We start from the raw sequence: 16,284 nt of genomic DNA on the forward strand, positions 1-16,284 counted from the left end.
ATTTTGAAGGCATTAAACATTACCATAGCGATCAGAGTGTTGCGGCCAGATTAGACGCTCCTTGTGTTTATTATTATATTTCGAAAACACCACAGTTTTCATGCAGCTCATACCATATTATTTTGTTGTATTATTTCCGCCACACCTTAATTGCCGGTCCCTGAAAATATTGTCTGACATAAACCGGTCCGTGGGGCAAAAAAGGTTGGGGACCCCTGCTTTATAGTGATTGTTTTTATGGGTTTGCCAAGTAAAAATACAGCAATGCCAGTCTGCATATTTTTTTTGCTCGTGTGTGATGTCACTTAAGTTTGTGTGTGTGGGAAAGGAGAACCACAGTCGATGATGCGCTTTTCTGCCTTTTTATTGAATGCAGCGAGAACCGTTAAACACAAACACAACGAGCATACTCGCGCAGCAGGTGCTGTCAGCCACAGCCACTGTCACGCTCAGACACTCACGCAGCCTTGCAGAAGTCATTCACCACTGCGACAGGCCCTGCTTTTTAAAAGCAAATATCCCCAGTTTTTGTGCTGCTTGGATCATTCATAAACTTAAAATGTGTTCTGTGGTGTCTGTTGCATGTTTGACACCATAGTGACCATATGAAAGTGTTGTCGTGACCCTTGTTATGGTGTTGATGCTACTCATAAAGGTAGCTCAGGATACAAAGTGGATTTGTGATTGTTCTAGCATTTTTTTTTTAATCGGGTCACTGTAACCTTCCCCACTTCTCCCATGAGCAATTTTGAGTGTTGACCACTCTTGAAGTGCAAAATTCAACAACAGCTTTCGCAACAAGAGATTCTGGTTAAAAACATTGTATTAGGTTTTTAATATCGACATGCTTTTGACGTCTCTGATCCACTGGTGAAAGGACACTTTGATCCTCTCCTCTTTCATCTATAACTGCTTCAGACAACAGAGTGTATGCAGAAAAGTGGTGAAGATTGCACGACTGTCTTGTGTCCTGTGTGTTGTGTTGTGTTATTTTTGTTATTTTGACTTCAAAATGGCGCCGCGAGAGTGGCTGCCTTTCCGGCAGCTCCTATATTTTGTTGTTCTACTTCTTCCTTTCATAACTTTGCTGCTGTGAATTGGGAATTTCTCCATTGCGAGACTAATAAAGGTTTTCTTATCTTATCTTTTAAGAGTAGGTGTCACAGAACATTGGCAAGGCATATGCAGGAATAGTGGTTACGATTGCATGACTGTCCATGTCTGATGTTTTGTGTTATTTTATTTTATGTCTTTCGACATCAGACAACCAAAGTAAGTTATGTTGAATTGCTGCAGCGTGTGAGAGTTTTCTTTTTAAGTTCCTTAATAGGTTTTAAACACTACTTAGACTTTGAACCCCTGTGGCTGATTATGTACAGGGTGGTTGGATGGGATGTAAAAAGGCTATTCTTGCACAAGAGTGGACCTTTGACAAACTTGCACTGGAATTTTGACCATTGCCATTCATATGGAGTCTTTCAAGAAAACAATATTTGCTTATTCCGTGTGAGCTCACATGGAGTCTTTGCACCGCAGGTTATTTTGGAATTGTGTCTTGAGGGATAAATTTAGAAACTTTCTGTCCCGGGGTTTCACTCGTCTGCTGGTGTGCAGATGTTTGGACGGATGGACTAATAATGGATGTGTGCGTGTATTTGTCTGCTGCTCGTTCAATCATGCCACCATTGTTTTTTTTCTTAGCTGTGCATTGTGATCTGGCCTACTTATTTTGATGAGTGTCATCCAGCAAGTTGCAGCATGTTATATAAAAAAATGCTTTCATCTCTCCCTGATATCTCTCTGCCAACACTTGCTAACTCTCCCAGCCAAGCCCTACACAATGAGTCAGTGACTATTGTGCCAGCCAATGAGGTGCCCACTGTTTACCTGTTGTCATGGCAGCAGTAGAGAAAGACGCACTTACAGATGGATTTAAAGTGCCGTAGTGGTTTTTCAATGTTTAGAGGAGTTGCAAAGCATGTTGGGAAATGCACCGTCAACATTTGGCTCTGAGAACAAAAGTTGTAATACTCCAACATTTTCTTTCTTGTGTTTTATATATTCTAATTCTGTGCGCGCGTGTGCGTGTTTCAGACACTGAAATAGAACCAGCATTCCATCATAAAGTATGGCATAAATGCAATTAAGTGTGAATTATACATCATACATAGTCCATTCAAATTCTGAACCGTAGGCATTCACAGATCGAGATTATTTGGGACCTAGAGCTGGGTGTTGTTTTGTTAAAATGGAGGGCAGTCACTGTCAAATATTTGAAGAATCGATTATTCTGTTGATTATTCCATTGCAAAATCTGTTATAATTTTGTGAAACTGAATCAATTGTTGGTTTAGTCAGTGTTTCCCAAATAGCAGATGTTTGCAAATGTCTTATTTTGATTAAATACAACCAGTTTACCTTGACGAAATCGGAAAATAATTTCTCTTTGGAGGCTGAAATCAGAGGATTTGGAAATTTGGACAATTAATGTTAAACAATGGCACTAAACACTTATCCTGTTAGTAAAATGTAAGTCCTTAATATCGTCCTTCAATCACTACCGTAGACTTCACATCATACAGTGCGGTCATTTAAAAACACTTGTGAAACAGTGCAGTGAATGCCTAGTCGTCGTACTGATATCATGGCGCCATTAATGCATTTTGGCAACAGCAATGTAAGCATCTACCACACAGACCCAAACTGAATTGGGATACTGGTTGGATACACACTACTGAATTCACCATGCCCCTTTTTAACTTCCATTTTTGTGATATCGGTGACCCTAAGTTGATCTGAGAAATGTCTGAGTAGGTATTTTCTTGGTCTCGGCTCTTCCTTCAGAAGAATCCGTTACAGTTTCCAAGCTGTGATCCTTGTGTCGGTTGCTCACTTTTCATTCTCTGTCAGGGCGTGTGTTTGTTTGGTGGTTCATGTAGTTTCAGTTGTTGAAAGGCACACCAGAAAAGTATCAGGAAAGGTATCAGGAGGGACAGGAATGTTTGCTTATCCCAGCTGGGCTCGCCGTGGTAATCACTAACCAATGAGTCATCCAGTCAAAGTAAGGGGCATATACTGTACAAGTACAATGGAGAAATGACTTGTTGGACAAAGTCTAACTGTCCCTGCAAAGGCGGCACATGATGTAAGGAACAGTGTCAGCGAGTATCAAAATAATTGTGGCAGAAGTCAGCGTCGACTCAAAGGCTTAAGCTAACAAATGACGAAGGACTTTACTTGACCACAATTGCTTGTTTTCACGGGTTGCGAATGGGTGACATGCACACCAGAGTTCTTTTGGGGGCTCCCCCCAAAATCAGATCCTCTGTAAGCCATTTTCTAAAAGTTACTACAAGATGAGTTTGTAATGATGTTAAAATGGTTAGGGATCTTATAAACTATTGATATAAGCCACAGGTGTCAAACTCAAGGCCCAGGGGCCAGATCTGGCCCGCCACATCATTTTATGCGGCCCGCGAAAGCAAATCAAACATGTCAACTTCTACCATGCTTGCTAAAATCTGGACCAAAATTTCAACTTCTCATATGTAATAAATGAAATATATTCTCAGCATATTCTTGTTACCAAACCCCTCGTTATAGTAACTTAAACAATCGTTGAATCAGCCATTATTCTTGACTTCTTCAAATGCTTTCACAGTCATAACGGCCCTCCAAGGAAAACGCTCACTTCAATGTGGCCCGCGACAAAAAATGAGTTTGACACCCCTGATATAAGCAGTGTTCATTAGCTTGCTGTCGGGCTCAGTGTGGCTTTATTGTATTTGTGCGAGGATCGAAATTCCACTGTGGCCTTCCTCAACTTTGTTAAATTCAGTGATGTCGTACACGGTGTCTCAACGCTCTGTCCTGCTCTTTATAGATCTCTTCAAACTGTACTTTAAACTAAATTGCACTTCTGGTATAAACGTGCCAAAATTGCTCCTGACATGCTCACGGCACCCCAGGAAGGAATGTGTGGAGGAGGAACACATGTTCAGACCTAATAGAAGGGATGGACAAGAGGATAGAAAGTGAAGCAGAGTCAACATGATTTAAGAGGGTGTTGATATATGAGGCATTGTTTAGGCAAGACAAGTAATTAGAGTGGGGAAAGGAAAGCAAGTGCAATTAAAAGTGTGATTAAAATTCAACCAGAAGAGAAGGGAGCATAGCGGGAATAGTATTAGTGAGGGAGGAATGTAGAGTGAGGCCCAATCTGGGAAGAGTGGGAGAGAAGAAGCGAGGGGGGTGCATTTTGGATGGAATGTGGCCAGTCTCAGATCAGCTCGGTTGGCCAGATTAGACAGGACAGCAGGTCAGACTGGACCCTCGCTGTAGAAACTGGCTGCAGCCAAAGCAGTACTGACTGACTGAGACAGAGCGGGTGAGTTGTTGAGAAAGAAAACACAGGACAAATGTTTTACCCCCGCGAAACCTGGCTCCAGTTGCAGCGGGGCGATGGGGGAGTGTGGGTTGCTCTGACAGAAGGACAGAGGTGAAGGGGCTCTCCTTTGTTGGGTCTGTCAGAATTTCTCCATTTAGAGCTGATAGATGAAGGCAAGAAGATGGAAAGTGGGTGAAGTGGGTCCAGCAAGCCAACATGCAACGGGCTGAAAATCAAGTGAAAAGCAAGAAGTGTTCAACGATGTGCTGTTAAAATGAAACATGATGATTCAGAAGCATCTTGACTCCAAAATTCAACAAGAAAAGTTTACTTGCGTCTCTGATTTTTAAAAATAGAGTCAAAAAATGTTGACTCATGTCATAATTGGGCAGCCCATTCATGTGCCCCACCCACCACCTTAATTCTGAGGTCTGGGGACGGATCTGGTATGACATAACTAAAAACGAATCTCCACTGCTCCATGGTGACAACAAAACATTCTGATAATATTATTAGAAGCTAATGGTGGTCACACTCTTAGCCAACAACGATCTGTACCTACACTGTAGCTCTGGTTACCTTTTGTCATTGAAACTACAACATTCACATTGTAAGTGTTCTAAATCAGCTTCATTAAAGGGACAGTGTGTAAAAATGTGTTTATTTTTTTTCACTGTTCATTATTTAAAAAAAAAACAATTTCAATTATATGGGGAAAAAAGTTCTATCACATTACTGTAATTTTTAAAAAAATACAATTTTCGGTAACCCCTCATCTCAGTTGTCGTATTTTACGCTTCACAATGCGCCACATATTTTCACTTGCTTAGCTGTTAATTTCGGATACAGAAGATTCGGATTTTGATGGATTTGAGAATGAGGGTTGATCAAAAAATAACGTGAGTACATAGTTAAAGTACAACCCAACTCAGTTTTGCTGCCACTGCCTTTTTAAAAACATACTCTAGCATGCATGCGTGCAACAGTGATTTTTAAGATAGAGCACATTTTACCATGCCCGTGTGCAATAATACAACATGTATTGTGTATGTGTTCATCCAAAAATTGCGCCCATAACTGACACTACACTTTTAATATTGTGCGCCGTATGGTCGGGAAAATACGGTCATGATTATTTGCTTAAACATTCATGTTTATCAGTTTGAACATTAAAGATTTTCTTTCAACTGTATTCAATTAAATGTAGGTTGAACATGATTTGAAAATCATTCCATTCTGTTTTTGTTAAACACAACGCACCAACATCATTGTCATTTGGTTTGATGACAGTTTGCTTGCGAAACCTCATCATTGGCATATTTAAACGTGCTATTGGTTTGACAAGCAATGTTTTTTTTTTTTTTTAATTTTATTTTATTTAAATGATGATTGATATTATTCATTAACTTTATTTGGCAAGCAATGCTGTCTTAATACTGTAACCAATTGTACACGTGACTGGCCGCAAAGAAAATTTTGTAGCCATAGCTTTTGACACGGATTTTGCCGGGGCAATTTTGACAGACTAACTGGCCCGTCGCCACAGTGGCAAATATGGCAAGTATTGTATTTACCACCGCACTCCTCATTTGAAATCGTCTTTGGCGACGTGGCGAATGGGGAGCGTGCACCCTGCCACAGTTCTAATTATGACTCAAGAGCGATTGTGAATTCATGAGTGGGGCTATATAAGAAGCAGCCTAATGATCAGCACCACATTCTCTTGAATTAAGGATTTCATAGAAAATCCATCAAACTGTCCTCAATTTGGCACACCGAGATTCTGGCTGGTCTCGCCCCGAAACACGGGTCATAACCACTCTTGTGTTTTTTTTTTCATTCTGTTGTCGTTTGTCCTCACTGCTGTGCCTCTTTCCACTTCTACCTCCTGCCTTATCGGCAGCATTTAAGGTGCCTTTTATCTGGGCTGTAAGGATGAGGTATTCTCACCCGCACCAGGAATAGCAAACCCATGGGAATGTCCTCCTTTTCCACGGTTATCACCTCTGCACAATTCATTCCCATCCTCCGTCAGCATTTGTTATTTTTGTGCCTTCTTGTTTCTTACGTCTTGTGTTTTGCACTTGCCCTGCTTTTTCTCATCTGCACAAGCTCAAACTGGCCGGCATGCATGCACGCACGCACGCACGCCCACACACACACACACACACACACACACACACACACACACACACACACACACACACACGCGTTGTAACACTCTGTGTCAGGAACACCTCGGCACAGACGGTGGTGAGCGTTCGTGCTTGTCATCAACAAACCCGACTGTTTCCAGAACACCACAACCTTCAACTTCTTGTCTTTGTGTCTATGTGTTTTTCTTACTCAGACGCTTGCCAGCAGTCATGTTTGGATACGTTGGACTACTTTCATACACACAGACATGGACCCATCCATCTGTTTTTGGGAGTTGGGGTTAATCTTTGTCTTTTAAGTTGTACTCCCATCTGAGTACTCGTATGTGTTTTAGAACCAAACCATGACAGCGCACCACTTTTTACTCTTCTCCAACTATCACACTTATGTTAGACCCTTCCATTATTGCCATCATGTGGAAGGGCTGTAACAATGCAAATAATGTATTATGATTTTATCCATCTATTTATTTCCCCCCATGTCAATCCCAAATCTAACAGGAATGCTATAAGTTTGTGATTGGATGGTCGGGGATGCAGAGGCAGAACTTTGGCCATCCAGCACACAGGCTTTGTACTGACAAGACACACAACAATGTTAAAAATAGATTACCGTATTTTCCGCACTAAAAGGCACACCTAAAAGCCTTCCATTTTCTTAAAAGCTCACAGCGCCTTAAAATCTGATGCGCCTTGTGTATGGTCATTACGGTAATATTTCGACCCCAAAATGGCTCCTTGCATGAGACATGCTGACAACGCAGAGTTCAAACTTAAGGCGATCAGTTACGCATTTGAACACGGAAATAGAGCAGTGGCAAGAGAGTTCGTTAACGAGTCAATGTTGTAACTTGCTGTTGGTTAAGTGAACTGTGTTGCTGCTTTATTAAAGAAGTTTTACTGACATGTTATCGTTCTGTTGTGGATGTACATCTAGTGGATGTATTGTAGATTGTGTCTTATAATGTGGTGCGTCCACTGTATGAAAATAATTACAAAATAGGCCATTCACTGAAGGTTCATCTCATAATCCAGTGCGCCTTTCAGGATGGAAAATACAGTAGCTTTTGGACTCAAACATACACAATGGTAGCACAGAATGTGCCTGCAGTGTGCACGATTTTGTTTGCTGTTATGTCTTATTTAACGAACGGGGTTAGTGACGTTGATCTTTCTGGAAATTACTATTAATCACAGATTTTGCGGATGGATGGATAATACTTTCTTCCTAGTTGCCAGGCTAAGTTGTGATGCTCTTTATGTAGCTGGCTATCGGCATCTGGCCTACACATCCCATCCTGTGGCCGGTTACCCTATTCTTTTACACTGACTGGATAAATAACTATAATATTTTGTCAAATTCAGTTCTATTCGATATACATGATTAATAAATTTTCATTGTGAAGGACCCTAGTGTAGGCAACGCAAACTACCATACTTTTCAGTATTGTCACAAGGGTACAGTTAGACGTAACTTGACGTGACTAATTACCATCAGGAACTCACTGTCTCATTTTTAATTGTGCTTTAACTGCATTCACGTCCTTGAAAAGGATCTTTTATGTAAGCTGTCAGTGAGGCATGATGCACTCGGAGCGTGAGAGTAGACCTGAGTGGCTTCCTTTCCGATGGCAGTTTTGCCTCTTGACGTCCTTTTGTGATGGAAAGGCATGTCCTTTTAATTCAGAGCAGAGTGCAATGACCGAGCTTGAATATGTGCACGCGTGGTCGTTAGTGGCACCGGCAGCTCGTCATTTTCTCCTCCAGTGCTTCAACTTCCATTGCTCATCGCTGACTCCATTCAACTCTGGGGCGGGAGTCCAAGCTGCCACTGCATAGTTCAAATACCTGACCTGTGCACACCCATGATGAGTGAGCCACTGAGTTCGGGGTGGGTGGCCGCTGGTACTGGAGTCAATGAGCTGTGCCTGTTGTGCACCTTCAGGTGATGAGAAGCTTCTCGGTGCTTGGTTCAAAACTCCCTAATGACACGCTTTCATTTTCAATTACACGGGCGCTGACTGGCTTAGATGTCCAAATCGTTGTCAACGTGGTGGCTTTACCATGACGTCATCTTGAACACATCTTAGCCTTGCTTCAAATCTGCCTCCACTGGCAGAATTTAAAACAAGAAAAACAGAATCTGTCAGGAAAGAATGTTGAAGTAATGCAACTCGACTGTTTAAGATCTGTGTAGGTTAAGGAGGAGCCACGTTAGTCCGGGTCGTTAGTGTAATTTCCAGAGATTTTTCACCTCATGCATGAAAAAAGCTAAAGCTAATGAATATTGGAGGTATTGTTGCAACATTTTGTAACATTGGTCAGTCCGAGATAAGTAATACAGTGGACCTTCGGAACAAAGACGTTTGTATCATCTTGCACAATCATAAATTTGCAAAAACTCCCACTGTCGCACTGTGAGACTTGTTGCTTTTGCCAGCTTGTCTTCTGTGTCTAGTGCTTTTCAACAAGAAGCAGACAGGACACTTACGCTCATTTCTATGCTTCAATAAAACGGCCAATGATAGCAGCCGGTTGTTATTAGTGATTGGTTAATTAGTTGCCAAATTTGTCTGGAAGACTGGTAGCCTGCTTCAAAATAAAATACGTGCTGATGGATGCCTTCACGCCAAACTCTCCCCTGGGGTAAAAAAAAAAAAAATTGAATAGACACCAATAACTGCTGTACGGTTATCATGACATCAACAACATATCAAATGATTGAGACTCCCAACTCTACAGAGCTAGTTAATGGTGCAGCTGTGCTGTCAAGATGGTGCTCTGGTAAAGAGGATACTATTTAAAGAATGTACTTGGGAGCGGTGTTTCTTTTTTTAGAGTTTCAAAACCGCTAAAACAGAAAAGTAAAAATGGAACAGATGATTTTAATAGATCTTTTTTTTAAAATAACGCACAGTCACAAAGAGCATCATTTGTACAAATGAGGAATCGAAGTTGCTGAGGGGCTCTGCAAACAGTTAGACCGCATATTTAACATCTATAAATAAGCTGTATTGAATGTCCAGCAGCGCTTTGAAAGTCAATCACAATTCATTCTGTGATACACATCAACCTCTAATTTGGTCGGCTATCCAAATAGCCTTTCATATGCCACGCACACAGAGGGATGTGAGGCCTGAAAAGGAAGTTGTTTAATAGTAAGATAGTAAGATCAGAAGTGCAGCGTGTGCGTGACTGTAGTGTTGTATTTGAACAACGCTCATTTAATTATTTTTTTTTGGAATTTTTTTTTTTTTTTTTGCATAATCCCTCTTCATAGTGCTGTTGATTTGCATTGAAATGCAGCCAAGAATTGAATGACAATGCTCAGTTCTTTATTTTTTATTTTAATCCATCATCCAAGATGACTTGCACGTGTTCACAGGTTGGACGTTGATGGCAAAGAGTGGCATTTACCTGCGTAGCTCTGTTAATATTTAGCTGCTGTTTTTCTAGTGAACTAGTAGTGAGCGAACTTCCTTCCTTTTCTTTCCCTTTCACCTGCTCTGCTTTTAATATGTCGCCATGCCGGGTTAAAGTCTATAAAAGCTCATCGATGACAACACAAAAGGCTGTGTTGGGTGATGCTCTGTTGGCCATTTGCAAAAATATCCAATAAGTTCTTGATTTCACTTTCGCTGATTGATGATTGTACCATCCAATTCAAAATCTGTCCATTTTCTCGAGCCCATATACCGTTCAGGGTCACGGAGTAACCGGGTTCAGACCCTGCTGACTTTGCATAAAAGGTGGACTACACTCTGGCCTGATCGCCAAATCAATCACAGGGCACATGTAGAGCCAGACAACCATTCACACTTACTATTCACACCATCACTGAGTGGGAACAGAACCCATGCTACCTGCAACAAAGTTTCACGAGTGAACCACTACACATCAGTGGCCCATTTAAAAATATTTCCAAATACAAATCATCATTAAAAAAAAAAAAAGAAATTAATTTCCAAAATAAATGAAAAGTGACAATCAATTTCTGGAGTATATATGATGCCAGTCCCGAGACAAGCTAGTCTGTCCAGGGCTGTAAGAATGTCTGAGTGTGATGATGGAGGACGGCGCTTTGGCCTGTTGGAGAATGTGCTGTCCACAGGACACGCACGCTCAGAGTTGATTATTCGTTCTCTTGAAATTATATGACAGAACAATACTGCAGTCCCTTCCGAAAAGTATTGGAACGGCAAGGACATTTGCTTTCTTTTTGTTGTATTCTGAAAGCATTTGGTTTCAGATCAAAAGATGAAAAAGCAAATACCATGAAATAAAAGCTGGAATTCGGAACCTTTGTCGATAGTCATCTTTTGATCCGAAACCCGGATGTCTTCAGGATACAACAAAAACATGGGGAAATCACCATGCCATTCCAATACTTTTGGAGGGGACTGTATATGTTCTTTGGCTACTCCAACTTCCTCCCGCATTCCAAAAATATGCTTGACACATTCATTCAAGACTCTGTCAGTTGTGGATGAATGCTCATGTGAAATGACATGCAGCGTATACCGGTGCTCAATAACAATTGTTTATTGTCTGTCATCTGTTCTTTTTTATGCAGAGGAAGCCGATTATACAACCTTTGGTACCGATACGCTGACGAGAAAGAAAAACACGGTTCTTTCGGCAGTTCTTCTCCGACCCGATGCCAACAGGAAAAAGCCGCCCGTTATCATCAGCCTCCCGAGGGACTTCCGTCCCGTTTCGTCTATCATCGACGTGGACATCCTGCCCGAAACGCACAGACGCGTCCGCCTGTACAAGCACGGCCAGGAAAAGCCTCTGGGCTTCTACATCCGTGATGGCTCCAGCGTGCGGGTAACGCCGCAGGGCTTGGAGAAGGTCCCTGCCATTTTTATCTCTCGGATGGTTCCCGGCGGCCTCGCGGAAAGCACCGGTCTTCTCGCAGTGAATGACGAGGTTCTGGAGGTGAACGGCATCGAGGTGGCTGGCAAATCTCTGGACCAAGTGACTGATATGATGATCGCAAACAGTCACAACCTCATCATCACAGTCAAGCCGGCCAACCAGCGTAACAACGTCGTCCGCGGCGGGGGCACGGCGTCCGGGAGCTCGGGGCGGTCCTCGGACAGCGGAGCCAGCTACTACGGCTACTCTTTGTCGGCCGGGCTCGGCGCCACCTCCTCTGCCCCCTCGCACATCATCCAGAATTTCCCCGTCGGCGAGCTCGAGAGCGACGAAGACGACGAGGACCTCGTAATCGAGGCAGGGGGCGACGCCGATCCCATCAGCCGCACGCCGTCCAATTACAGCATGCCCCCGCTGCCTCGCTACGAGCCGCACCTGAACCTGCGAGCGTCCGCTTCGCCGCCACCCCTCGCCATCAACGGTGCCGTGCTAGCCCGCGGGAGCAGCGGCTCACTGAGCAAGGCCGGGTACTCCACACCGTCACCGGACAGAGCCACGAGGAGGCGGAGTCTCGAAGAAGACGGAACTGTAATAACACTGTAGAACTGCCATGCATGCACTACACTTGAGTACTTCCACACACTCTGTACGTTTACGCCGTGTTAGCAAAATATTTTTTTTTTATCTGGATGAAACATAAACATAAGTCCAGCTGTAGAAACAAAAACCCACTTCAACAGACTTCCTTGACACCAATTCCTAATTAGACAAGGCCTTGGCGGCATTTGATGGCATTTCAGAAAAAGCACGAAAAATACCGGTGGGTTCAGGAGCATGTACACAAGCAAATCAGACCAGGCCCAAGACGATGTGTACATGCTTTGAGTGGGAGGCAGACAAGTAGCTGGTCGACCAGAAACGACATTTGGCTTCATGCATCCCTCTTACCAAAAGAGATAACAAACATGTGATTTGTACTACAAGTCAAGTTTACAGCATGTGTACTGAGCATACAGATTTGCAACACTATCCAAGTCACTATTCTCCAGCAAGCTTGTTTTATTTTGCAACGTATTCGATCAATCAGAAAGAGACTCTAACCAAGAGGTGTACAAGAGGCATAGCGCCACCAATGGCAGTAGCCAATAAATTGCTTCTGTACAAGGACAACTCAAGTAGTTCACTTCACAGATGTAGCGGTAGCTGGAACAAACTGGATGTAAACTGAGCGACACTTTGAGAGGGAGTCACGGACCAGCCATTGACGCCAATAACTTTGACGGAGAAGCGCAATGACATGTAAATATTGAATCTGGACACAAAGCCTATTGAAATGTTTGTACATTTACATGTAAAACACCACACTTCAGACTGTAGTGCCCACGCGTGTGCCATTGTGGCACCATGGAGGCTGCGGGCAACCCCCCCCCCCACACACACACACACACACACACACACACTAAAGGACTAAAGGTGTCACTTCACAGAAAAACCTCCCCCCAAAACCAGGTACTGCACCTCCTTCCAAGCTACAAGCCTCCTGAAGCACTTATCTTGTTTTTTGTTTTTGTTTTTTCAAACTTCCTCTAGAGAGCAGCGGTGATCCCTCATGCCCACGCGTCTTATGAATCGATGAGTGTTTCCCCAGCCACAAGCCTGTGGACACCAACAAGGCATTTATTTTATTATTTATTTTTTATGTTGTTTTTAGCAAGACAATCATCCGCAAGAATATTGCAGCAAATTCACTGACCGAGGCTGCCTTCTGCAAAAATAATAATAATAATAATAATAGTAACAATAAGAAAAATGATGATAATGTTTTTATTCAAAGACAAAACAAATTTGGACCTTTCAGCCTCAGATTTTTTTTTAGGTATGTCAATTGATTATAGTCATTTAAGACAGCTGTTGGCCTGGTCAAACCTCAAGGAGTCGTATTATGCATTTAATTAAGTGAATTTAATTTGTCTGTGGCATGTTTTCATCCAAAACCCCATGGATCGAGAATTGAACATGTATTTTTCAATTCAAGTGTCAATGAGTGTCGCGGTGTGCCCCGTGACATCGCCAGACGTACGACTGTTTGTAGACAAGCAATTAAAGTCAGTCTTCCATAATATGTCCCCTTTTAAGGTTGCAAATGCGAGGCGACCCCTGGCTTCAACGATTCCAGGGTGACAGATCATTTTTAATGTCATCAGTCACTGTCATACAAGCGTAAAAATAGTGGCCTTTTCAGATTTTACTGTTTGCCGTCATTGGTCCACTTGTGGACCTTTTGTATATTTGGGATAATGTTTGCAACTGTTGCTGCATATGCCACGACAACAATGACCCACCCACCCTCTATTGCATCACGTGTGCAAAATATCAAATAACATAAAGCCCCCCCCCAGTTGATCCCGCCCCACATAGTTCGTCGACCTTGAATCTTTGTACAGTAAATGTGTCGGGTCATTTTCTAGCAAGGCCACAGTTGACACAGCATTCCATAATGGTTATTTGGACCCGAGTTGAAACATTTGAGAGCACCACTGTAACACGTAACCTTGTCTTTTAGAGGCTGTTTTGACCGCAGCTAAAAAGTCAAATTGAAATTGTCGTATTTTAAAAAGGCAAGACGGTTTTACGGTGTTTTGCACGGCTTTACACTGTATCCTTGACAAATGCTTTGGTCAACAGCAAATTTTAATCAGAGGTGGCTTGATGTGTTCTTCAATGTCTTTCGACGCTGATGTCAAAAATGTCCACTTTTTTCTGAGCATCAGTGTGAGATATTTTCTTTTTTTTTGTTTGTTTTAAAGTTTGACCAATTAAGGCCTGTAAATCACTGAGTGGCAAAAGTTGGCAAGTATGTGCGCATGCAGCAATATTTTTTATTTTATTTTTTTGGTGAGGGTTCGTTCAATGCTGCAAAGAGGTCCAAAAACTTTCCCAAATTGTTTTATGGTTGCCAACTGTTTTTCTTGTAGTCATCAAATTTTGAACATGTTCAAAATTTCTTCGCAACAAGAAAAACCATCAATTTGCGTCCATTTGCGACCTTAAAGAAACCCTGACGAAAAAACATTAGTGAGTTGCGCACACACTTGCACACTTGATTTTACCATGCCTTGTAACTTATAGCTATGACGTTTCAGAAAAAAATCCACGTTTCTGAACCTAATCCTTGATTCCTAACTATTACTAAATATATTTCTACATGATACAATTATTATAAAAAAATGTGCTTGAGGGAGAAAAAATTTGAAATCAGTTAAGTTTCTCAAAGTCTGCTTGCATCTCTGATTTTTTTTTTTTTTAAATTGTAATTTGTTGACCACTGATGTCATTTTGTGTGCAATTCAAGAGCCTCCACAGCTGAGATGTAACGAGAGAAATTTTTGTCTTTAGTTTTGTTTTTACTCACGGCAGCATGGTTGACCAGTGCTTAGTACGTTTTGCCTCACAGTCGAGTGTTTCTGGGTTCAAATCTGTGCTGGGGCCTTCTTGTGTGGAGTTGTCAAGTTGTTCCCGTGCCCGTTTGGGTTTTCTCGAGCTTCCTCCCCCACACCTGCACGTTAGGTTGATTGAAGACTCTCAATAAGTGTTGCCCAACCTTTATTGAGCCAAGGCACGTATTTTACTTTTAAGCATCTCAAGGCTCCCCACCAAACAAAAGCAACCGAAAAAGTGGATCGCGGGCTCATTATGCACCTTCAGCCATCTTGTGGAAGAGCATTTAACTGTTCTGCCTGTCACTATATGTTGTTAGCATTGATAGGTGAACAAAGACACAATATTTGGATAGAATAATTTTCGGAGCAATTAAGTTGGATGGAGAATATCCTGCGGCACATCTCTCACAATGCAACAAATTATAAGTGTGAATATAAGTGCATTTATATGTTCCCTTAAATTGACTGACGAACATTTCCAGGATATTGTCCCAAAGTTGGCTGGGATAGACAGACACAAAGTCACCTGTGATCCCAATGAGAAAAAGCTCAAAAGAAATGTTTATCCTGCTTACACACATGCACACAGGCGTCACTTTTGCATCACACTTCTTTCTTATGATTGCAGTCTCATGAACCTGTTAAGACTGTGATACTGTTAGACTGGAAACACTTTTAATGTTCTGCCTTGTGTGGCACTGGCTACCGGCGATGGTATCTGTCATTCCAGGAGTAATATAACAAAATCATTTTTAAATTATTGTATTTAACTGCTCCACAGGACACTGGGATTGTAACCACAGAGACACTGTTATTTATTCTGTAATCATGTCTATTTCTGGAATATTTTCATTCTTTGTACTCTTTATGATTTTTTCCCCTTTTTTTTGACCAATACATTTTGTGTGGGTACTTTCTTGATGTTTTTGTTTGAGAAAATCTCATGGTAGATGTATTTGACCACTGGAGAGGATTTCTAGTAGCTGACTGTTGTTATCGATTTTTTTTTTTTTTTTTTTTTTTTTGCGAGGGGATGTGGACACAATTTTTTTTTCATACTGTGAATTTTCATTTAAAAAAAACATTTTTGATATTTGAGTCTTTTCTCTTTCTCCTTTTTTAAGTGATTGAGCTATGGCGTTTGCTTGCCAGATAAATGCTATGTTATATGTAGATTTGTAATGAAGATTGTCAGTATTTTCATATCGATGCTTTAAATAATGTACATTTTTATCACGTTGTGACTACATTGTAAGACTCGACTGGAGCTGTACGAATAAATAGATGTACGCCTGTAGTTGTTGATTTAAGGAGCTTGATGAAAAATAATAAAGAGTAATGAGTAGTAGCTGTGGTCTACCTGTCTTTTGCAATCATTTTGCTGAGCGACAAACTTCCCAGTCGTGGATGTTCAATTTCA

General features: G+C 41.7%; 1 protein-coding gene across 1 annotated transcript in view; it reads left to right on the plus strand.

The window, feature by feature from the left end:
* The window catches only part of pard6b (par-6 partitioning defective 6 homolog beta (C. elegans)), a 17,559-nt gene extending 4,450 nt beyond the window's left edge, over positions 1 to 13,109 (plus strand). The window contains exon 3 of the mRNA XM_019866686.1: positions 11,117 to 13,109. Within this exon, the coding sequence (XP_019722245.1) occupies positions 11,117 to 12,027 (911 nt within the window). The 3' untranslated portion in view covers positions 12,028 to 13,109. The remainder of the gene's footprint in view (positions 1 to 11,116) is intronic.
* The last annotated feature ends 3,175 nt before the right edge of the window (positions 13,110 to 16,284 follow it).

Source organism: Hippocampus comes, unplaced genomic scaffold (genome assembly GCF_001891065.2).
Source record: "Hippocampus comes isolate QL1 unplaced genomic scaffold, H_comes_QL1_v1.1 scaffold139, whole genome shotgun sequence".
NCBI classification, from domain to species: domain Eukaryota; kingdom Metazoa; phylum Chordata; class Actinopteri; order Syngnathiformes; family Syngnathidae; genus Hippocampus; species Hippocampus comes.